The following is a 24252-nucleotide window of genomic DNA, read 5'->3' as shown; positions in this document are numbered from 1 at the left end:
AGGTACAGGACCCATCTCGCTCTTTTATTCCTCGTATTGTGGTTCCACAACTCCAATCTATCTGAGGCTTCTGTCCGTCCTTTCCCATCTCTCCTCTAGTGGCTTGGTGGCTGACTAGGCCCGTCCTCCACTCGGTCTTACGGTAGGTCAGTTTGGCACTTGTGGTACACACAATCACCAAAAGCACAGAGATATAAGGACACTACCCAACCTAACCTACATACACATGGTGCAATGCTTCAACCAACTCAAAATACACCTGCAAACCAACGAAAAGCATCAGGTGAAATATGAGGAGAGGTGACCCTGCTGAGACCACAGTCTGCCGGCTCCTACAGTAGGGACCAGGGGGTTCTCACACTATGTAGGTACATAAAACAGGTCGTACAATATCAGCATATAAAATATGACCTAACCGCACATAAATATACCGTAGGTGCAAGACATTACAGTGCAACATAGTCGGGGGCGAGTGTATGTGACAAGAGGATCGCCCCTTACAAGCTCACTCATGGAGGTTCATCAGAGGTGCGGACAGTGAGTGTTACTAGATGTTATCATCACCCTCCGGAGATACAATCGCTGCTGATTCAGACCTATTAGTAGGAGTTCTCAATAAAACAGGAAAAAACACTCAAATCTGGCAAATCTCCCAGAGAAACGGCTTGTTTTTCCTTCTTTGACAAATTCTCCGATTATAGAATCAAAAATAATGAAAGACTTAATGTAAAAAATAAAATTTAAAAAAATGGAACGAGACAAGAAAAATTTCAATCATAACATCCAATTAAGAGATAAACGTTATATAGCATTTTTTATATACTGACTGTATTGATATAACCTGGGTAACTCCAGTGGGTTACAGGATAGCAAGTTTGCAGTATAAGGCCGGGTTCACACGGAGTATTGTGGCTCGTCATTTGGTACGTACACGCCGCGGGATCTTTTGCGGGCCGTATACGCTCCCATTGTTTTCAATGGGAGCCGGTACCGTACACACGGCGCTATTTTGCGGCCGCCGCAAAATCACGGCCGCAAAATAGCGCCGCGTGTATGGTACCGGCTCCCATTGAAAACAATGGGAGCGTATACGGCCCGCAAAAGATCCCGTGGCGTGTACGTACCAAATGACGAGCCACAATACTCCGTGTGAACCCGGCCTAACAGTATAATGGCCCCCTTATGCCACCACCACATAGTGTAAAGGCCCCCCTATGACCTCACACAGTGTAAAGGCCCCCCTATGACCTCACACAGTATATCAGCCCTCTTTCACCCCACTACATGGTATAATGTAGCCCTTATGCCCTACTACACAGTATGACAGCCCCTTTATGTCTCCACACACCTTACAATGCCCCCTTATGACCCCACACAATATAATGGTCCCATGCCTGCCAACCCCCGCTCCAGTTTATAACATTGGTGAGATCCCAGGGAGCGAATAATGAGAACAGATTCCATCATAACGCTCTGCCCCGTTCTTTCTCATCTGGCGCCGCCGCAGGTAGTGGCGCAGATAGGGGGTGGAGAATCTGTAGAGCTAAGAACGGTGAGCAATTATCAGATTAATACTCACCACTCACTTCCAGAGCTGTTACCAATGTATTCTCAGAGCTGTACTAGTGGGAGTGCTCATTGCAGACCATCATTGGGCCCCCCAGGTGGGTACTGACCCTAGCTTGTCTGATACCTCTCTAAGTATGATGATCTTTTGGTCAGTAAAGAATGGATTAATTTTCATAAATTTCATCATGTTTATACTGTACAATGGTGTCTTGGTTGTCCCTGCACCTTGAGTGAGTTTAGGAACACTACATCCCAGCAGGCAGAGACGGTACTGGCTCTAGCAGCGCTCCTGATACTGTGCTGAGACATTGATAGTAGCGCACAGAGAAAGATTACTGTAAAAATCTCAGAAGCAGAGAGGTAAGTACAATAGTCAGAAGAGCAGAGTGTGACAGACAACCAGGCGGGGGGTGCAGGGCTGTGTTTTTGCTGGAGTGCTCCTTTAATTTGTTGCGACTTACCAGTCATCAGCGTCCTCTCTTGTTCCAGTCTTGCCAGGCACTCCTGCTTGTATTGCTTCCACTTCTTTACCATGTTCTCGAGCACGGCTCCGCTGACCTAGAGGGTGACAGCTGTGTTTAATGAGAACGTCCTTACACGAGGCTAAGCGCAGCGCACGTTCCCAGCGTGGTAGCTATTACCTGATGCAGCTGCGACATTTGTAACACGCCGCCTGGTGCGAGGGATTTCAAGCATGTAATATATTACTGTAATGAGCACTACAAGCCCTTGAGTCGTCCTTCTGCTAAGCTCTTATGTATTCTATGCAGCCATTTCATCTGTTTCTGGGAGAGCTGGGTGACAAGTTATATAAACGCTATTATAGCCCCTATAGGGTTAGTCACCCTTATCCTCCAGACCCATAAACCTGCTTAATTATGCATAATAGTCCTGGCCAAACTAAGTGAGTTAATGTTTCAGGTGTCCCGGAAAGCTGGGTATTCTATTACTATTCATACAGCCGTGATCACCGCTAAATCTGATGACCTGGGCCAGGTTCCTATAACAGATTTAGCAGCAGAACCGCCATGCAAAGTCTGCCACGTAAATATTTCTGCCGCCAGCTGCTGCTCCCCCCATACACTTTCAGTGGGAGGTTCCAGTGGAATCTGATGCAAGGAGCAAACTGGGGGCTTAGTTGAAAAAGTAACCATCTGCCACAAAAAAAATCAGGGGAAAAACGGAATGTCACCACCTACACCCCACCCCCATCATACTTATCTGTTTTCCGGTCCAGATCTTCTGGGCACGGGATGTCACTTCTTCTGCTACTGTGTGTGCCGGCACGCCAGCTCTATTGCATAGGTGTAGGCTGCCGGCAAACATGAAGAAGAGGAGATGGCCGCCCAGAAGGTCCGGATCAGAAGACAGGTAAGTATGATGGGGTGGGGGGTTGAGTTAGTTAGGAAGGGCTAGTCGGACTAGCTAGGGAAACAGGGAGGGGTTGTGAGTGAGAAAGGGAGTGATAGAGAGAGTGAGAGAGGAGGTGATGTGAGTCATCTCTGAGTGTCCCAAGGCATCATGGTAAATGTAGGAAAACAGAACAGGAAGATGCTGAAGTAAACAAATGCAGAAGGTGCCAAGAGCTCCCGGAGAAACCCAGAAATCACTCAATACACTGCTAAAGGTATTTGGTTGCACTTATTAACCCATTAATAGCACTGACAGACCTTTTTTGAAAAATTATTTTATGCCTGGAAAACCCCTTTAAGGGATAAGAGGATGAGACTTTGCCTGAGAGAGTTGTGTGGTAACACTATAATGAAAACAGATGAACAGAATGTGGCAAATGGTCATAAATTTGTGATGAGTGGTTAAAGTTTGGATATCTTCTTTATGTGTGATCTATAAAGAGTAGCATTATAAGTAGAGTTCTCCTTTAAGCATCCAATAGTCACAAAGTACTATATATTCCTAGTAAAGGACCATAAAACTGGGACCAATATGGTTTTGTTGTGTCAGATATTGGCCAATCAGCAAAAAGAACTGATACCCAAGCATAGCCCCGCCTCTTCCTTTACACTGTAGTCTGAATACAGGAAGAGGTGGAGCTATGTCAGTAAGGGTTACTTATCGCCCCATGCAGTATTACATAGAACCATCACTTTCAACGAATCTAATACCCTTCTATCATACTGAATATAAATTCAAGAATAAATACGCGCGTCCTCCAATTTCACCGGGAAAAAACAAAAATCAATAAAATTTCTCCTTTGGGAGATGTCTCGGAAAATGAATCCATTCTACATTGACTCAAAGGCTAAACAGTTAGTCAGTGACAGCCAGTGTCGTGACCGGACCCTGAACGCAGAAGCCAAGTCTCCTTCACTGAAGAAGATTAATGACCATGGGGCAGGGGAGTCACAATAGACTTATATTTACACGTTCTGTTAAATGTAGCTCTCCGCAGGAATATCTTGGAGATATGTTCAGGCTTATCTGGACAAGGATAAAAATATCATATAAAATTATATAAAAATATTGTACATTGTGGCGGAGCAACAAAATAGATGACCACAAATCGTATATCACAAGTCCATCATTAGGTTAACCAACATCTTCAATGGATATTGTCTAATAGCTCAATCTCCGGATGCCTGAGCTAGAAGAACTGCAGGCTCAAGTGTCCCAATGGAGAGGCTGTCAACCATATTGGGAAGTCATGACCATAAACCCAATAAAACAGACCTATTAATGAGGATAATTGTAGTCTATCGACCTATTGGTATTGGTTGATAAATCTATCACACTTGATCTACCAAAATCTATGGAGAACCCAGTCTACAAATCTCCGCAAAATTGGCAACCATGGGTTTTGACTACACACTCTACCCACATCCAAACCTACCACTTAAAAATGTAAAAAATATGGGAGTGGGGGCGGTAAGTCTTGAGATGAATGGATTCTGACAATGGACCACATTAGGAATGCTTTCCACAACTTTGGAGAAGGGACCATATATTCGGGAATCACTATATGGAACTACACAGTCCAGTCACATTAATGTGACCACCTGTCAAAATCCAGAATAACCACCTTTGGCAGAGCGGACCGCTGCGAGACGTGCAGGAACAGAGGGGATGTTGTGATGATGATCACTGGGATGTTGAGCCATGCCGACTCCAGTGCCGTGGCCAGCTGTGCTAGGTTACGCGGTTGAGCATCCATGGCGAGAACAACCTGATCGAGGTGGTCCCACAGATTCTCAATTGGGTTCAAGTCCTGGGAATTTTCTGGCCAAGGGAGTACGGTAAACTCATCCTGGTGCTCCTCGAACCACGCACGTACACTGCGAGCTTTATGACACGTCGCATTGCCCTGCTGGTAGATGCCATCATCCTGAGGGAAAACAATTCACATGTCGGGGTGAACATGGTCCGCAAGGATAGATGCATACTTGTGTTAATCCATCGTGCCTTCCACAATGATGAGTGCACCCAGATGGCTGATGACACGTGCCTTCTGCCATTGGTTATTTAACGTTGACGTCAAATGTAGGCGGTGGTCACATTAATATGACTGGACTATGTAGTTACTAAAGGTTGAGAACTTTAATTGGCAATTTATTTTATATTAGTTAGAGGAGGATTTTTCTTTAAAGACACCAGTGGCAGAAAAACTTTTTTGGTGCCCAAGGCAGAAGATCCAGAATACATCTCCTCATCCATCCATCTTCAATCACTAAACACCTCGCTTTCCCAGGCCCTACGGTTCTTATTCATTACCTATACTCCAATGATGTGTCCACCAGATCCCCTATGTAGACCTACAGGTCTCACTATGCCTGGTTGGACACCCTACCACCTCTCTGTAGTAAGGTCTCTTGGCTCCATCCTTCACTAATCTTGGAGTTGTTTCTAATATCCACTTATTACAACCCCCTCGGCCACGACACCTCCCATTCTCAGTCTTGAGATTTGATCAGTTGATAGACAAGTCTATTTGGAAGGACTCCCGTTGTGTGGACCTTATTGAGCGGGAGAAATTTCTAACGAAATGGTTAATTCTCTGGAAGCAGCCATTATTAGCCGCATATCTTCTCATACTCTCCACCCTCATAAAGTTGTTTACAAGATATTAGATTGCCAGAGTTGCTCTGAAGTGCTTAGGAAGACATTCCCATAGTACGCCAGGCCTCGGAGCACATCCTCACTGCAGTAATGAATCGAGCCGTCAAGACTTTTGATGTAGGTTCTCAGCTGGTGATTATCTTCAACTTGTTAATACTCTTCCACCTTGTTATGTTAAGAGTTGTCATGGTTTGATTGGATGCCGGCCACTGACCATTGCAATGTAAACAGTTCCCTAAACGTATAAACTCTCTTCTGCATCTGCTTTTCATCAACTGTAAAAAGATATTTATGAAAACAAAGTTGTCCTAATACAACAAGCGAGGGACTCAAAAAAATGGGCATGGAACGGAACAGTCAGAACATTGACACATGGGGCAACGTATTTGGAGTGAGGTTTCATGTGCGCGACCCAGATAGATAAGGCAAGGTAGATATCACACCACTAGGACACAGAGTAGCAGATGATCCACACGGCCAATGCTGGTCCATAAAGAGTAGAAGTTGGCAGAAGTCAGATCAGAGTAGAGTCATCGTCATGTATATAAAGTAGAAGCCTTCTCCATAGATAGTTTATTGGTCCACAGAGAATTGGAGATGGCCTTCCTAGGTTTCCATTAATACGAATTAAAAGGCTTTTCCACTGAAGCTCAAAGAGTAGAAATCAGTCCATAAAGAACAGTAACCCACAAAAAGTAAAAGTCGGCCCACAAAGAGTAGGAGAAGGCCCACGAGGAGTGGAAGTGGGTGGACAAAGAGTAGAAGCAGACCCAGAAAACGTAGAAGCCAGCTCACAAAGAATAAGAGATGGCCCAAAAAGGGTAAGATCTGGCCCACAAAGATCAAGAGCCGACCAACAAAGAGTAAGAACCAGCCCAAAAAGAGTAGGAGAAGGCCCACAAGGAGTGGAAGTGGGTGGACAAAGAGTAGAAGCAGAAAACGTAGAAGCCAGCTCACAAAGAATAAGAGATGGCCCAAAAAGGGCAGGATCTGGCCCACAAAGATCAAGAACCGACCAACCAAGAGTAAGAACCAGCCCAAAAAGAGTAGGAGTTGGACAGCAAAGGCGTAACTAAAATGTCCTGGTCCCTAATGTAAAATCGGTAACAGCCCCCCACCACGTGCCATCAGTCATCAGGAGCCAAAGGTGCACATCCCCGGCTGACTACTTGACTACTAGTTAACTCTGTAGCGTCTTGAAAGTTTTGATGGCGGCCCTGAGTACATGTACAGTAAACCTGTCTATATACGTAGAGTATAAACAATAGTATGTGTATTAGAGCTCTACAAACTGAGTCATAGGGCAGATTTATTAAGACTGTCTTAGTTGTCCAGAGTAACCAATCCCAGCACAGCTTTCATTTTGTATAATGAAATATGCCTTGTGATTGGTTGCCATGTCCAACTAAGACCCAGACAGGTTAATAAATCCTCCAGTGTATAGTAGAGTCCCATCAGCCGTAAGTGGAGGCCGTTTCGAAGATCCTGTCTATAGATATGGGGTCAGATGTTTCGATAGGACTCATATGTGCATGACAAGCATAGCACCAGATTGCAGTGTGAACAGAGACTTTTCCTTTCAGGGAAGTCTTAACGTAACACTGCCCCCAGAGGTAAGAGGGGGAATTGCAGGATAAAACACACCTGCTTGTTCTGTGCTATATATATTACACAAGTAGTAACGCTCCATCACACGCAGCGAACTTGGGGCGCGTCTTCATTCCTAAATATTTACACAATGCGACCCGAGTGTTTACACAGAAGTGGAGAAAATGTCTGGCTTTTATCTGTATTTTCCAGAAGATTCTCTGCGCTGCTGTGAGATAAATGAGCTGGAATGTGTAAAACTCAGGACGAAGCTTATAGTCAGTGCCAGTGTCCGAATGGTAATACAGAGATATCCCAGGGCCCCGAAATGGGGGCGCACCAGTCACCCCTGAAGATGTATCATTATAGAAATGGGATGGGAGCAGTCAGTTAGATACCCCAATAATCTCTACAAGAGGGAGGCGTATTCACAACCTAAAGATACCCAGAAACACGTGCAAAGTTGGCTGAATCTGCTGATCTGTCAGGACTGGAAAAAAAAACACAAAGACAGCACCGCGCGGCACCTGGCGTAATACCCTTTGTAAAATGATGTCATCAAAACACAAGGATGACTCAATAATCACCTTGCCAAAAGTATCATAGACCAGAGGGAACCAAAAAGCAGCAGAGTCTCTGTATAGATACGTGTAGACAAGGAATAATGGGACCAAACCACTAACTTATGCAGTAAATGGAATGAAGGAAATACATAGATCCGCGCGTACCCTCACCAATGGTTTACTGAAGCTTTCAACAAAATGCACGCAACGCATTTCGGAATGGCATCCGCTCCTTTTTCAAGTGTCCGTTTAGTCAGCCTAGCCGGCATGGTTACAATAAACAACATATAAAGGAACAACCTTAATTGAGCCCCTCCCCCCGAGTGTTCCTTACCAATACAAAATCGTGACACAAACAACCCGGAGGGCACTAGGAGAAAGGTCTGAATAGGAGCCTGTCTCCTCAACAATACTATAAAAAACTTTCCTTCGTAATATTTAAAAATAAAGAATCGTTGACCTCTCCTCTTACTTCACCATCGTACCGGCGTATGGCACATCCCTCTACGCGTGTGCGACGAAGGTGCTGACCGGAAATAAAACATATGTGCTCCACCAAACCGGAAGTCAGTCACGCGCATGCGCATAACTCATAGGTGGAGCGCAACTCAGAAGGTCCAGGATAAGAAAAAATATCTGCTTTCTTCCAAAAACAGCGCCACACCTGACCAAAGGATGTGTGTGGTATTTCAGCTTTAGCTTATTCATTTAATGGGGCAAAGTTGCAATACCAGTTACAATCCATCGACAGGTGTGGCGCTGTTTCAAAAAGAAAGTAAGCATGATTTTCTAATAATGGCAACCACTTGAAGACCAGGGTTTACTATACAGAGTGGAGGGGCCCACATCCCTCTGGGCCCCATCACATCCCCCCCCCCCATCTCCACAATGTGTTCTGCAATTAGTGGCCGTACAACGGACGTAGACTACAATTCCTGGCACGATGGGCAATGTGCTTCTGATACAGCCCCTATAATGTTTCCTTTCCACCACCCCCTCCCTTCTTTTCCGTCTCATCTGTTTAGCTCATAGACCCCCCCTCCCCTCATCCTACATACTGTACATACCAGACATTGTGTTCAATAAAAGAAGCGTCATCATGAATCACCCAGGTTGTCAGCAGCCCCAATATCAACCGGAGGATTCTGGGACTGGCTGACAACACCGAGCCTTGTACTCAAGCCAAAGCTCCCAGCTGAGGACAAAACCCTAAATCAAGAAAGACGGCGACTGTCCGGTCTAACCACTGAGCAAAAACATGGTCCATGTCACTATATACAGGATGTATAACTATATACCAGCTGTACATATATAATTATATACAGTATATACCCAGGTTATAACGGCATGGTCCATATCACTATATACAGGATGTATTACTTATACCAGCTGTACATATATAATTATATACAGTATATACCCAGGTTATAACGGCATGGTCCATATCACTATATACAGGATGTATAACTTATACCAGCTGTACATATATAATTATATACAGTATATACCCAGGTTATACCAGCATGGTCCGTATCACTATATACAGGATGTATAACTATATACCAGCTGTACATATATAATTATATACAGTATATACCCAGGTTATACCAGCTGTACATATATAATTATATACAGTATATACCCAGGTTATACCAGCATAGTCCATATCACTATATACAAGATGTATAACTTATATCAGCTGTACATATATAATTATATACAGTATATACCCAGGTTATACCAGAGTGGTCCATATCACTATATACAGGATGTATAACTATATACCAGCTGTACATATATCATTATATACAGTATATGCCCAGGTTATACCGGCATGGTCCATATTACTATGTATAACGTATACCAGCTGTACATATATAATTATATACAGTATATACCCAGGATATACCAGCATGGTCCATATCACTATATACAGGATGTATAACTATATACCAGCTGTACATATATCATTATATACAGTATATGCCCAGGTTATACCGGCATGGTCCATACTATTATGTATAACGTATACCAGCTGTACATATATAATTATATACAGTATATACCAGCATGGCCCATATCACTATATACAAGATGTATAACTATATACCAGATGTACATATATAATTATATACAGTATATACCCAGGTTATACCAGCATGGTTCATATCACTATATACAGGATGTATAATGTATACCAGCTGTACATATATAATTATATACAGTATATACCAGCATGGCCCATATCACTATATACAAGATATATAACTTACACCGGCTGTACATATATAATTATATACAGTATATACCCAGGTTATACCAGCATGGTTCATATCACTATATACAGGATGTATAACTATATACCAGCTGTACATATATAATTATATATAATTATATATAATTATAATACTGTATATAAGGTGATGTATAACTCACAGCTGAACATGTAGAAGATGACACCCGCTATATAGCACGTGTAATATATATATATGTACATCCTCTTTGTGGAATGTAAACTAGTGCGGTAATGGTCGGCATTTTTCCCTGGCGATGTTATATCCGTCTCCTCTGTAGATACATAAATCTGTCACCTTCTCATCTTCTCTCATGTATACAGTATACAGATGGCAGTGCTACCTCTTTTCCTGCAGAGGAGCGTACAGAGAGATTTAGGGATTTGTCAGTGACTCAGAACATTACATTTTGTTAATTTTCCCTTTGTACCTGTGTATGACATTGACTTGTCCCAGGATGACGTAATGTTGGCCATAATTGGTTGACTATAAGCATGGCTGCCAATACAGCTCTAGGAGGGGTGTATCATTACACAATGTGACCCTCAGGAGCCTGGAAAAGCTGGGTGAGTCTGAGTTAGGAGAGAGTTTATCACTATTGAATTATTGATGTCAACAACATTTCTAAAGTGAAGTTAAATATTAAAGTGACAATTTTCCACAATACTGCAAAAGGCATTGGAATCTCCATCATTTAAAGGGGAGCTCCACTCATCACATCATGTCACACCAGTAGGTGACCAGTGATGACCAGACGTCACCTTGTAGGCTGTGGATGAGGAAAATCCTTATTTCTTATGATTTACCATTTTTAATATTCTCTATTGCTTTCCATCTGGGCGGAGCCTGGTAGTCACATGATTGAAGATCCACCCACTGAAGGAAACAATGTAATAATAGATAATGTGAGTGGAGTTCCCCTTTAAATTTCCAACGTCTTGATCCTTTAGACAATTGGTCAGCATGATTGGGTCCTGTCCTCGGTCTGTGTCTCCGATGTCATTATTTTCCCGCAGAGCGTGCGCAGCTGGCGCCAGGCGCTTGTTTATACAGCGTCTTATATTTATTACATACAAATATAAAATAATGCTGGAACGGAGGAAAAAGCTGTGGACACGGAACAAAGGCCGGCTCTCAGCACTGGATGAATGTCTGTCAAACAAGGCTCATGGGGGCCATGCTGTGTGAGGTCTGTAAGAGGCCGCAGCTGCATCTTGTGGCCCCAGAAGTCTTATTTAAGGCAAACCTAACCTTACAAGAAACTGTGCATAAAGCAATAGTCCAGTGTGTGCATATTAGCAATATAGTTCACCATGATATGACTTGCATTCTGCATTTTCTTTGCATTTTCCCCCGTCTTCGTCTCTGATTCTCGGTTCTCCGTTAGATGGCAGCTGGAGACCAGCGGGTGTGACGTCTCCCATAGGCAGAGTGATTGGTGGTCCAAGTTATCAACTCCCAGGAAGAGATATTCCCGGAAATGTCCTAACAACAGAATAGGTCAGAAAGCAAGTAAAACTGATACCTATTACCCTATTTAGAATTGAGGAATCTAAGACACCCCTAACGTTTTCATCAGAACCCGCCGCAAGGCCGGATGGACTTACAGCTCGAGACACAGGTCACAAAACCAAGGAGTGTGCACTAGCAAAAATGGAGGACAGAGAGTAAGAACTAGCCAAGGTTGTGCCAGGAGAGTAAGGTATTGCCAAAACAAGTATCTGAGAGTCAAAGTCTAAGCCAATAAGTCAAAACCAAGTCAGAAGCCATTGGAGTAAAACCAGAACGATAAGTCAGTGGTCAAAACCAGGAGGTCCGTAGGAAACAAGACTTGAGTGTCCAACTGCACAAGACAATCACAGGCACAAGACTGAAGTCCAGCGAGGTTAAACTACCAAACCTATTGTTACATATGATGGGGCAGATCTCTTATTAGGCATACGCCTTACAGTCCAGGCCTGCAGACCAAATAGAGACTGTTTAGTGGTCATGGAAATAGGAGCTGGTATTCTGGGATTCCTGACACAGAGCACAAACAGTAGAGGAGAATCTTCTACTAATTCTTCACTTTCACTCACATGTATCAGCAAGATCATACAGGACATTACAGAGAAGCACTGGCCTGCACTGATTTTAAGAAAGCAATTGGGGTGAGAAATAAACTTCCTATTTAGCTGCAGCAGCTTCTGTCTGAGCCGGATTCACTCCTCTCGCACTCAGCTCTTGTTTACTCCTCCTGCTATTATGAATTGTAATATGACACTTCTATGAGCTTGCAGTCTGTCTTGTGCTATCAAGACGGATTCATTAAAGATTTCAGAGTGATAGTTTTGGGGGCAGAAAACAGTATGATTAATGTCTTTGATATATCCAATAATATACTGTTTTCCATTCACTTCTACTACTGATTTATGCAAAGTTTGCTCCTGCCAAGGTTCCACCTCTATGGTTGTACCCACTGGGAGGACTTAGAGGTACTAACATACACATGGCAGTCTACATGATCTGTGTTCATCAATTTACATTATTTTTGTGTTATTTTCTTCCATTTCTCAAGAAGCATCAGGCAAGTTTTTTTGTTACTTTCTCCAAGATCCTTCTTGATGCCTTCAAGGACATGTTCTCAAGATGCCCTAAATTTATGTCTGTGGCCATCATTTCCAGGAGCACAACTGTTGCGAGTCATTTTCCATAGACGTGAAAGAGGAGAACCTGTGATGTTGTACAGTGACGTTCTCAAGAAGCTGGACCACACGCCAAGGAACTTGCGTGTTTCCTGTTGTCCTCATTCTCCATAGCTGAATCGGGACAAGAAGAAGAAGTAATGACATCAGGGGACCATAATACTGTCCATCAGGAAAGTAGTGGAAACAGAACATCTCAGCTTACCAGTAAGAAGTTTTGCTTAGCACGTTCCAGGATTGTAAATCTAGAGCAAGATGGGCACGAAAAGCGATGACTCAACCTTTTTAGACGCAGCCATAAGAACAACAACCTAGATAGGAATGGTCTCCTGATCCTTACTCATAGACAACGTTAGATCACCAGGAGACAAGAGATGCATCAGTCGTTGATTTATCAGTCTGTATTGGTCTATATCTTATCAAGGACGGAGACTACCTAGAGGTGAAGGGTGCAAAGATTAAAATGGTTGCTAGTTCCAACCACATCCTTAACCACTTGGGGTGACTCGGCCTGGTGCTGGTTTGTCACTTTCTTGCACCATGGGTTGTTCCTTGGTTTCCAAAATTGTAGGACCTGAGGAGAGAAGCTAACTGTGCAGGTCTCAACACCCATGAAAGTAAGATACAGAAACAACCTGAGCTTGGCCCCTCTCTCCACGGGTCCTGTATCAGTCACATGGAGGATCTACAGGTGCCGGTACTAAGTGTTTCAATATGACTTGAGTTATGGAAAGTCTCCATGACCTACAAATATGAGTCCAGGAGTTGCCACAGTATTGCCCGTGTTATGGGCATGGTGGTCTGCAGGTGACACCGTTGGGTTACATTGGTATAGACTAGACAGCAGCAAAAGGTCCTCATGGCGTTGGTCCTGGGAGTATCCAAGACTGGTGGTAAATGGTTTAGAGACTAAAATCATAAGAAAACAGCCAGGGGTCAACAGGAGACAAGACTGGGTCTGGTGAAGATTCATGGTGAAGTGTCAATATTAGTCTTGTATATCCCGCACTCCCCATTACCAGGAATACTAATCTTCACCTGGCCAAGGTCCAACCTCTGCATCTGCTATTTCCAGACTCTTGGCTCTAGAGAGTAGGGATTATCAGTATATTCTCCCTTTACGTCATACAGAACTCAGGAATTCTCCTCTAGTGGTAGTTAGATGTCCTAAGAGACCATCAGAGCATTCAGTGACTGACCCTTCCTCTTGTTTACTAGCTCGCTAAAGTCACCAAGACGTGTACATGTTGTACTAGGGTGTTAAGAAAGTCCATACTGCTACTATAGGACCCTCGATGGTCCCACCACTTTGCAGGTAGGGAGTGAGAACCTGTGCAGGACAGCCTTAAATTCCTCCTGAAAGAGATTTGGCCCAAAGTATAACCAAACACCAGACTCTTTTATTGAATTTTTATTATGAGGGCCCTCATACCTGTGTATGGTCATCTGAGTATGGTCACGTGTATGGACGTCTACACCCCATATGTTTTCCTTGATCTTTTATCTGATCAAACTGGATCATTGGTGCCATGATAAGCCACCATAAAAACCAAGTCCATCACCACCCAACCCAACCTCATCATTAATATATCTATGCTTGGCTTAAAGGCCAAGTTTATTTAAAGGGCAGACCAAAAAAAAACTGATGACATGGGCATAAGTAAAGGTGCCAGGTGTCACTGGCCAGAGCCGACCAGCCGTTCTGACTTAGTCAGAGTTTTCACATGAAAAACCAAATCTGGGCCCCAGGTGATGTATAACCTAGCTAGAAGTTTGCAGATACCTCAGGCATCATCCAATCCCACATAAAAAGAAAGGAACAAAGGGTCAAGCATATTGAAATTTAGCATGCCTAATAGTGTCATCGCAACCCACACATCTGCCATTGATAGACTGTCTGGCGTCTGATGCCAGCATTTCTTCAGGATGAGATTTCCAGGCATCTGTGTATAAGCCCAATGCATCTGTATTGATGGCTCGGCCACATGAAGGAATTCTTTGACTGGCCTAGATCCAAGATAAGGGCAGATAAAGAATCGACATAAATGGCCGTCTCGGGCATCTATGATTAGTAATAGACTCATCTCCATTACCGTGGGAGACAAAAACATTTATATTCAGGACATAATATATATTACTTGTGAAGATCAGCCGGAGGAGAAGATGTGCTCCAGTCTCCTGCAGTACCACTTAGTGCCTCCTCTAAGTGTCTCTTGTGGAAGTTCTTGGGTGATTAAGATGGTTATTATCTTTGCTGTTTGTTTATAATCTGGACATACTCGGCTGTTTGGTGCCTGGTGTAGCAGCGAGAGCAGAAATTCTAGCTGACCTTTTATTAGTAAATAATGTCTCCTCCTCCGATCGCGGCTGACGTCTTACCACCGGCAATGAAACATTTTACTTGGAAAGTTTGCCAAATATAACAGAGCATCAAATCTTAAAGAAGATCTCTCCTGCCTCTCCTCTATCGGGACCATCTCAGATCATAACACCCCTTCTACTTAACCCTCTATCAACAAAGGTCAACATCTTCTGGACCTTCAACATGACTCCCACAACTAGAAACCTTCTAAGAATGTCTTCTACTACATTGGTTCTAAAAAAAGAACCAACTGTTAAGACCCCAAATACGCCACCATAGAGCAAAGTCAGCCAAACTCTCCAATTTCAGGAGAAAGGGGCGACTACCTGATGTGTCTGGAGGCTTTTCGACCCTTCCTTTACAGATGAAGTCATAGGACAGAAGGATCGATATTGTTCAACTTCAAGTCCATAAATATTCCATCAAAGGGCCCAAAGTAATGGCAAAATTAAAACTGCCCTGGCAACCCAAAGTGGTCAAGACGAGACATGCTGGAGGTTGTGATTTTCCATAGCTGGGGGTTGAGGTGGGTTACCAGCAGTGTCAGATTGGCCCACCAGAGTACCAAAGGAGGGCTCAGGCTCTACCACAGTTATGGTCCAACATAATACACCCAAATATTAAGGGTACTATGGTCTATTTCCTAGGGATGATTGGAAGGTGGGCTTCCAGTACAGTTTCATCTGGTGGAGTCAAGGAACTTAAATCTAACAGTGGTGACAGGTTGGGGACCACTCTATTAGATGACCCCTCAACTTCTCTTACAGCTCCATCTAGAAGTACTGGGACCTCAGAAGGTACCATGTTTAGTGGATCATGGTCTGTTGATGGTGCCTCAAATCCTGCCATCTCCTTATTGTGAAACATAAGACATAAAGTGACGTAAAGTCAAAGCCCCAAATATTAGAAATGTGTAGACTATGGTATCTACCAGACATCTGGACCATCAATGAAGACATTTATAAATGAATACATTACTATAAGAGGCTATGAAATTATATTGTGGGTGAGGGAGGAGAAGGGGCAAATGGACTAGACTAATGCTTGACCTCCTAGGAAGAAGGAAGAAGAGAGGTACATGGCCGAGAGAAGATGAAGACAAGAACCAAGGAGGTTATGAAATGTCAGTGACAGCTCCGACTTTGATCTCATAGGAAGGAATGGGCAGAACTCCAAAAATTCTCTGATTACAATACTGAGATCAATATACAGCTACAAAATATTACACATCCAGATTGCACAAAGCATGTGGTAATAGATATAGAACATCCAATTCAGAAGTTGGTGCGTGTATGGTAACATTCAATATATCACAACCAACCAAATTTATCCATCAAATATAACCTCAAAACTAATTCAACTAAACAACAACAAAAATTAAGGAATCAAAAAACAATAATAAATATATATATATATTTATTGAAAAAACAATAAAAAACATACAAAACATATAACATACAATGGAGGGCAACACAGAGGGGTCCGACTGTAAAAAAACAGTCCGACAGAACCGTACCCCTCTCACTACTGATGAACCAGAGAGTTTCTCCCTATATATATGGTGTATAATCCTAATTAATCAATTCCTTATAGAAATAAATAAATACACTGCACCAATACAATGCACATATGTATAATAAACAAAGTGCATAAAATATACATATAAACCTCCAAAAGAGTGTAACCCCTATAACACAATCCCCAAAATTGGGGTATATTATACGTATAATGAGGAGTAACTAGTTAAGAGGTGAATAGGAGGTATAACAATGAAAGTCATAGGTCCAAAGTCAATACATACCCATAGACATTTTGGCGGTGTAAGTAAACCATAAGGGGTTAACCCCGGAACAACAGGAGTGAGGGAACCAAGGCACCTCCTGATGAAGCCACGCTAAGGCGAAACGCGCGTCGGGGTGTCTTGGTTCCCTCACTCCTGTTGTTCCGGGGTTAACCCCTTATGGTTTACTTACACTGCCAAAATGTCTATGGGTATGTATTGACTTTGGACCTATGACTTTCATTGTTATACCTCCTATTCACATCTTAACTAGTTACTCCTCATTATACGTATAATATACCCCAATTTTGGGGATTGTGTTATAGGGGTTACACTCTTTTGGAGGTTTATATGTATATTTTATGCACTTTGTTTATTATACATATGTGCATTGTATTGGTGCAGTGTATTTATTTATTTGTATAAGGAATTGATTAATTAGGATTATACACCATATATATAGGGAGAAACTCTCTGGTTCATCAGTAGTGAGAGGGGTACGGTTCTGTCGGACTGTTTTTTTACAGTCGGACCCCTCTGTGTTGCCCTCCATTGTATGTTATATGTTTTGTATGTTTTTTATTGTTTTTTCAATAAATATATATATTTTTATTATTTTTTTGGATTCCTCAATTTTGTTGTTGTTTAACATTCAATATATCGCAACGTCTCTGACAAGACTGCCTTCCTCAGGTACTTGTCATGGTTGGCGTTCCAGAGAGACCTGAATTAGGCTGATATAGAGAGACCAGGGGAGGGTCCAGGTGTAAGGCCTGTATTGTATGTCCCAATCCTTAGTCATAGTGTCTGCGGGGAGTCCCACCATTACGATAGAGGAGTCTGCTGCTGTCTACTGAATAAAAGCTCCACCTTCAGTCCACCTCATCTGGAGAAGATCCAAAAGAATTATCCTCAAACAATAAACTAGCATGTCCGCCACAAACAACTAATTCTCAAATCAACTTCTCATCATAGACATTCAACATCTATATCCATTACTCTCATGGAAATTACCTTCACCAGCAACGTGTACGTGCCAAGCCCAGACTGCTGCAGATACTTGACAAGATGATGCCTGACAGATCAGGGCACAGAGGTCAAGTTATTATAGTGTTATTATTACTATAGAGACGCCATAAATATACATGACGTGCCAGCAAACTTGTCCTATCTAATGCATACAGAGCTGTATTATAGTAGTTATATTCTTGTAGATAGGAGCAGTATTATAGGAGTTATATTCTTGTAGATAGGAGCAGTATTATAGGAGTTATATTCTTGTACATAGGAGGCAGTATTATAGTAGTTATATTCTTGTACATAGGAGGTACTATTATAGTAGTTATATACTTGTACATAGGAGCAGTATTATAGTAGTTATATTCTTGTACATAGGAGCAGTATTATAGTAGTTATATTCTTGTACATAGGAGCAGTATTATAGTAGTTATATTCTTGTACATAGGAGCAGTATTATAGTAGTTATATTCTTGTACATAGGAGCAGTATTATAGTAGTTATATTCTTGTACATAGGAGCAGTATTATAGTAGTTATATTCTTGTACATAGGAGGCAGTATTATAGTAGTTATATTCTTGTACATAGGAGCAGTATTATAGTAGTTATATTCTTGTACATAGGAGCAGTATTATAGTAGTTATATTCTTGTACATAGGAGGCAGTATTATAGTAGTTATATTCTTGTACATAGGAGCAGTATTATAGTAGTTATATTCTTGTACATAGGAGCAGTATTATAGTAGTTATATTCTTGTACATAGGAGCAGTATTATAGTAGTTATATTCTTGTACATAGGAGCAGTATTATAGTAGTTATATTCTTGTACATAGAAGCAGTATTATAGTAGTTATATTCTTGTACATAGGAGCAGTATTATAGTAATTATATTCTTGTACATAGGAGCAGTATTATAGTAGTTATATTCTTGTACATAGGAGCAGTATTATAGTAGTTATATTCTTGTACATAGGAGGCAGTATTATAGTAGTTATATTCTTGTACATAGGAGCAGTATTATAGTAGTTATATTCTTGTACATAGAAGCAGTATTATAGTAGTTATATTCTTGTACATAGGAGGTAGTATTATAGTAGTTATATTCTTGTACATAGGAGCAGTATTATAGTAGTTATATTCTTGTACATAGGGGCAGTATTATAGTAGTTATATTCTTGTACATAGGAGTAGTATTATAGTAGTTATATTCTTGTACATAGGAGCAGTATTATAGTAGTTATATTCTTGTACATAGGAGCAGTATTATAGTAGTTATATTCTTGTACATAGAAGCAGTATTATAGTAGTTATATTCTTGTACATAGGAGGTAGTATTATAGTAGTTATATTCTTGTACATAGGAGCAATATTATAGTAGTTATATTCTTGTACATAGAAGCAGTATTATAGTAGTTATATTCCAGTATAAAGGAGCAGTATTATAGTAGTTATACTCTTGTACATAGGAGTAGTATTATAGTAGTTATATTCTTGTACATAGGGACAGTATTATAGTAGTTATATTCTTGTAGATAGGAGTAGTATTATAGTAGTTATATTCTTGTACATAGGGGCAGTATTATAGTAGTTATATTCTTGTACATAGGAGCAGTATTATAGTAGTTATATTCTTGTACATAGGAGCAGTATTATAGTAGTTATATTCTTGTAGGTGGCGGGGCTATAATAGTTATATAAGCTACTGTATTCCACTGAACTAAAGATTTATAGCTCTTCATACAACCTGCAATGGGTTAATCTTCCCCTTGGGGCAGGTGCTGTATTTTCTATGAAATCTGTTTCTAATGTCTGCTATAATTGGCTGCGCTAACGCTGTAAAGAAAGATTCATTGATTCTTGTCATGATGTATTTTTCATATTTGGGGGTGGGGGTAAGGAGGGTTCAGGCGCGGAATGATGGAGGGATTGTAATATATCACACTTAAGAATGCAGTCGGCAGAGTAGCTGCTCTGGTCTATAAGACTGTAGCCGTCCTAAGCCAGATATCTTTATAAGGTAACACTCAGTACGCCCGGCCTCGTATCATATCACTGCTGATAGTTTGTCACAATTACACATAATACCAGAAATTATTTTAACCCTTTCAAGCACCTCAATGTTAACCGTACACATTAGATAGCTATTAATGTAACAGTGGTTTGGCCCTAGTGTTTACGATCCCTCATACATGTGCAATCTCATCTCAAATGAGCGTGCATGTATTCTAAATGGGTAGAGAGGATCAAACGGCTGCCAAACTCCCCAGACCGCAGCTCATGAACCCAACAACAGAAGGATCGGGCATGTTGTAATCCAACAATTTGATCCTCATCTCTCGACCCATTAGATTGATGGCCAGTTCTGTCACATAAGCCAACATTAATGTAATGTGTGTGGAAATCTTGACTGGTTGCAAAGACTAAAGATATCACAGCCCCTCCCCTTTTACCAACGTCATTTAAAGGGATCCTATCTTTCAAACACATTTTTTTTCTGAGTAACACGTTGGAATAGCCTTAAGAAAGGCTATTCTTCTCCTTCCTTTCGTTGTCTTCTCCGTGCCGCCATTTTGTAGGAATCCCAGTTTTTGTCGGTATGCAAATGAGTTCTCTCACAGCACGGGGGGCGGTCCCCAGTGCTCAAACAGCACTGAGGGCGTCCCCAATGCTGCGAGAGAACTCTCTCCAGCGCCGCCTCCATCTTCTTCAGCAACGTCCTCTTCATCCTCTTCTTCCGGTGCAGGTTTCAGACTTCTAGGCCTCGGGCAGAGCAAACTGCGCATGCCCACAGACCACGAGAAAATGGCCGCTTACACAGTATTGTAAACAGCCATTTTCTCGTGGCCTGTGGGCATGCCGAGGCCTAGAAGTCTGAAACCTGCACCAGATGAAGACGGGTGAAGAGGACGTTGCTGAAGAAGATGGAGGCGGCGCTGGAGAGAGTTCTCTGGCAGCATTGGGGACGCCTCAGTGCTTTTTGAGAGCTGGGGACCGCCCCCCGTGCTGTAAGAGAACTCATTTGCATACCAAGAAAAACTGGGATTCCTACGGAACGGCGACGCGGTGAAGACAACGAAAGGTAGGAGAAGAATAGCCTTTCTTAGGCTATTCCTATGTGTTACATAGAGAAAAATGTGTTTGTATGATAGGATCTCCTTTAAAGGGGGTTTTCCATACAAGAGTGTGAATAGGTCCCAAAGACAGGACCAAAATATAGGCTACCCTGGCTCTATTAAATGACAAAATTAAAGGGCAACTTTACCGTTTTGTTCTTTTTTTTCTGAAAAATGTGTAAGTGTCATGAATATAGGCTATAGGATTAAAGGGGTGTCAATAACTATGATATTTAGTTTCACCTCCTTTTCTACAGCCAGTGACATCACATCCATTCTTGACATGGCCAGACTTTAACTCAGTCCCATTCAACTGAATGGGGCTGAGCCGCAATACCAATTACAGCCACTATACAATGTATGGCACTTTGCTTGGTAAGTAGTATAGAGGTTTCAACAGTCAATGTCATAATCCTAGACAGCCCCTTTAAGTTGGGAACTTATCTCAGACTTCCATAGATATCTTAGCATTCCTCATTCACCTCCATCATCTGTGTCATCCTTCTATAGGATAAGATGGGGGTGGGTGAGCACAACTTGAGTCATGTCACCTTCTTCTTCTTGTGTACCAGAGTCCATGTTTGGCTAAGATATCAATGGAATCAGACATGATCAGAGTCCAGCTAATATTGCTACTAACCAAACATTTTAGAGGTGGACAGTCCCTTTAAAAAGTAATATTCCTGGAAAAATAATAAAATATTGTTGTCCGTACCAGTATCTGCGGAGGCTTTTCCCTGTTTTCTGTGGTTGCCAAGAAATTCCAGGGAAGCCTGTCTTCTGAGAAGGTGCGTCTGGAGATATGTCATGTTCTAGGCCGAAAATATTCTCTAAATTACTCATAAAAACATCATAATTCATAAAACTTAAAAGCTGAAGTCACCCACGACTCATCGTGTAATATAAATGAAGGTAGAATTATTTTTATGTGAATTTATAAACAATTAAAGATTTTGAACTTTTTGAATTTTTTGCTTTTTTGATTTTTCTTGAAATCAAATTTAGAATTGGAATTATGTTTTTGGAAACTTTTTTTTCCCAGTATGACAGAAAAGTACTTGGCTCATTGGATGCAACATCTGCAGGATTTACCGACGTCGAAAAACACTTTACAGACCCCGAGTAACATCTGAATAGAGAACAGCGAAAATCCTCCATATGGCGAATGTCAGCAGCTCATCTTTCATCTCCTAACACCAAACCAAAACAGCTCTGCTCCCGACATTCACACAATCGCACCGCTTCATACAAACCGTAGCATTATTACATCTAGAAGGACATACAAAAATAAATCATTCCAAGAGAAATACAGGAAACCTGGAAGCAAAAATTCCAAAAATTGCGAAAAAAATTTACTTACAATTTTCTTAAATCTTGAAAATAGGTTAAGTTACTATGTTATGCCATATATAAGAGAGAAATGAATATATAAATAAAGGGACATAGTTTTTCTTAAATTTAATAAATTATTTTTTTCAAAAAATTTTTCATTTTTCAACACACTGATTTTATTTATTTTTTCCCAAATATAAATATAGCAAAAATGTTACGTGCACATTATCTATAGGATTTGTGAAAGAATTAGGTAGATTTTAACTACTTACATTTTAAAGTATTTATTACATATTATTTTTATTATATATAAAATAGTAATAAAATATTTTTTATTTTCTAAATATTTTTTTTTCTTAATTAATTAATTAATTTTTGGGGGATACGAACATTTTTATGTTAACCACTGAAAGAACGTCCATCACCCCTATTAACACTATACATTGAGCCATGTTCGAGCTATAACAAATTTTAAAAAATTCTTTAAAAAAAAAATAAAAAGTAACTGATAAGGTATAAAATAAAAAACTTTTTAAAAATTAAAACCTTACAGCTATAAAAAAAAAAAAAAAAATCTGTAAAAATTGAATAAAGATTAACATTTTATTTTTAAAAAAATTTTAAATTTGAAAAAAATCTTCACGGGTGAATCAAAATAAATGAAAAGTTTTTGGATGGTGTTTTAAAGTTTAAAAGGAGGAATAAAAAAATGTACCACTTGAATTCTTCCTTACCTGTTCCATAGGCAGCAGCAGGATCAGGAGCAGCGCGGTTCTGTAGCCGCTTTTCGGATTTCCATTGGGGTTACAGCCGTCCGAGCTGCTGCTAAATCCTCCCATGGTCCCAGAATGAAAAATTGTAAAAATTCCCTTCCGTCCTAATTATTTAATACCGGCAATGAACTTTTTCCACCTCATAAAAAAGTTCCGAAAAAAAAAAATCTTCCCTGCAGATGACACTTTTACAAGTATCCGGAATGTTCTCACAATAACAGGACCAGCGTGAGCGCATTCCTGGACCGGCCACAAGTTTGTAAAGTTTTTAGGACATGTGTGCGGGGAGAGAACGCCCCCGTGCACTCACATCACAGTCTGCGCCTCCAGACACTCGCTCTCCCTGTTCCTGTTCTCCACATATTTTTTTTTTCATCCGCACATCCAATGGGAGCCAAGAATTGGGATTTCCCGTCAGGGTGTAAAAGTTTTTCAATGACGCAGTCAGAGGGGCGGGAGCTAAAAACATCAGTAATTAGACAAATGTGCCCCCTATGTACTGTACTCTGATGTAATCCACACCGCCACCGTGTACACACACGAACAACCGCACACCACAAATAATACAGAAACACTCAGGTCTACAGACATAGTAAAAAGAGCCGCATCCACAGCAGCACAGAGTATTTCAGGAGTGGAGTGTGCTGATCTTATAGAGAAGGTCATTGACTAAGAGTTACATAGCGGAAGTAGCAGCACAGAGTATTTCAGGAATGAAGTGTGCTGAGTTTGTGAGAAATCATAAACTGAGAATGACAAAGCAGTACAGAGTATTTCAGCAGAGGAGTTGCTCATCATACACATACATATCTCTGTGTGTCCTTGGCGTCTTGTGAGATGACATGTATACCCCTAATAGTTTATTTCGCCTCAGATTGGAGCGTGCGGCGGACATAGTGCAGACATACAATCTATCAGAGGCCGCAGAGAGGTAATACTCAGCTCTGATTTATGGCTAGCGACATTTCTGAACACGAGAACTGCAGACAAAATACGGCTCTAAGTCCAGAACAAGCAAAAGAACTTTCCACATAAATCTTCGAAAGATACATTCTGGGCTAGCGTAATGGCGGAGGCAGCAAAGTCTGACTGGTAATGGTTATAT

General features: G+C 41.3%; 1 protein-coding gene across 1 annotated transcript in view; it reads right to left on the bottom strand.

Annotated features, from left to right (window-relative positions):
• The window catches only part of GLP2R (glucagon like peptide 2 receptor), a 44790-nt gene extending 21633 nt beyond the window's left edge, over positions 1-23157 (bottom strand). The window contains exons 1-2 of the mRNA XM_075279516.1: positions 23109-23157; positions 2031-2127 (exon numbers count right to left, since the gene is read on the bottom strand). Of these exons, the coding sequence (XP_075135617.1) occupies positions 2031-2127; positions 23109-23117 (106 nt within the window). The 5' untranslated portion in view covers positions 23118-23157. The remainder of the gene's footprint in view (positions 1-2030; positions 2128-23108) is intronic.
• Between the last annotated feature and the right edge of the window lie 1095 nt (positions 23158-24252).

This window comes from Leptodactylus fuscus, chromosome 6 (assembly GCF_031893055.1).
Source record: "Leptodactylus fuscus isolate aLepFus1 chromosome 6, aLepFus1.hap2, whole genome shotgun sequence".
In the NCBI taxonomy this organism is placed as follows: domain Eukaryota; kingdom Metazoa; phylum Chordata; class Amphibia; order Anura; family Leptodactylidae; genus Leptodactylus; species Leptodactylus fuscus.
Note: the sequence above shows the minus strand (reverse complement) of the source record. Positions and strands in the feature narration are given on the sequence as shown.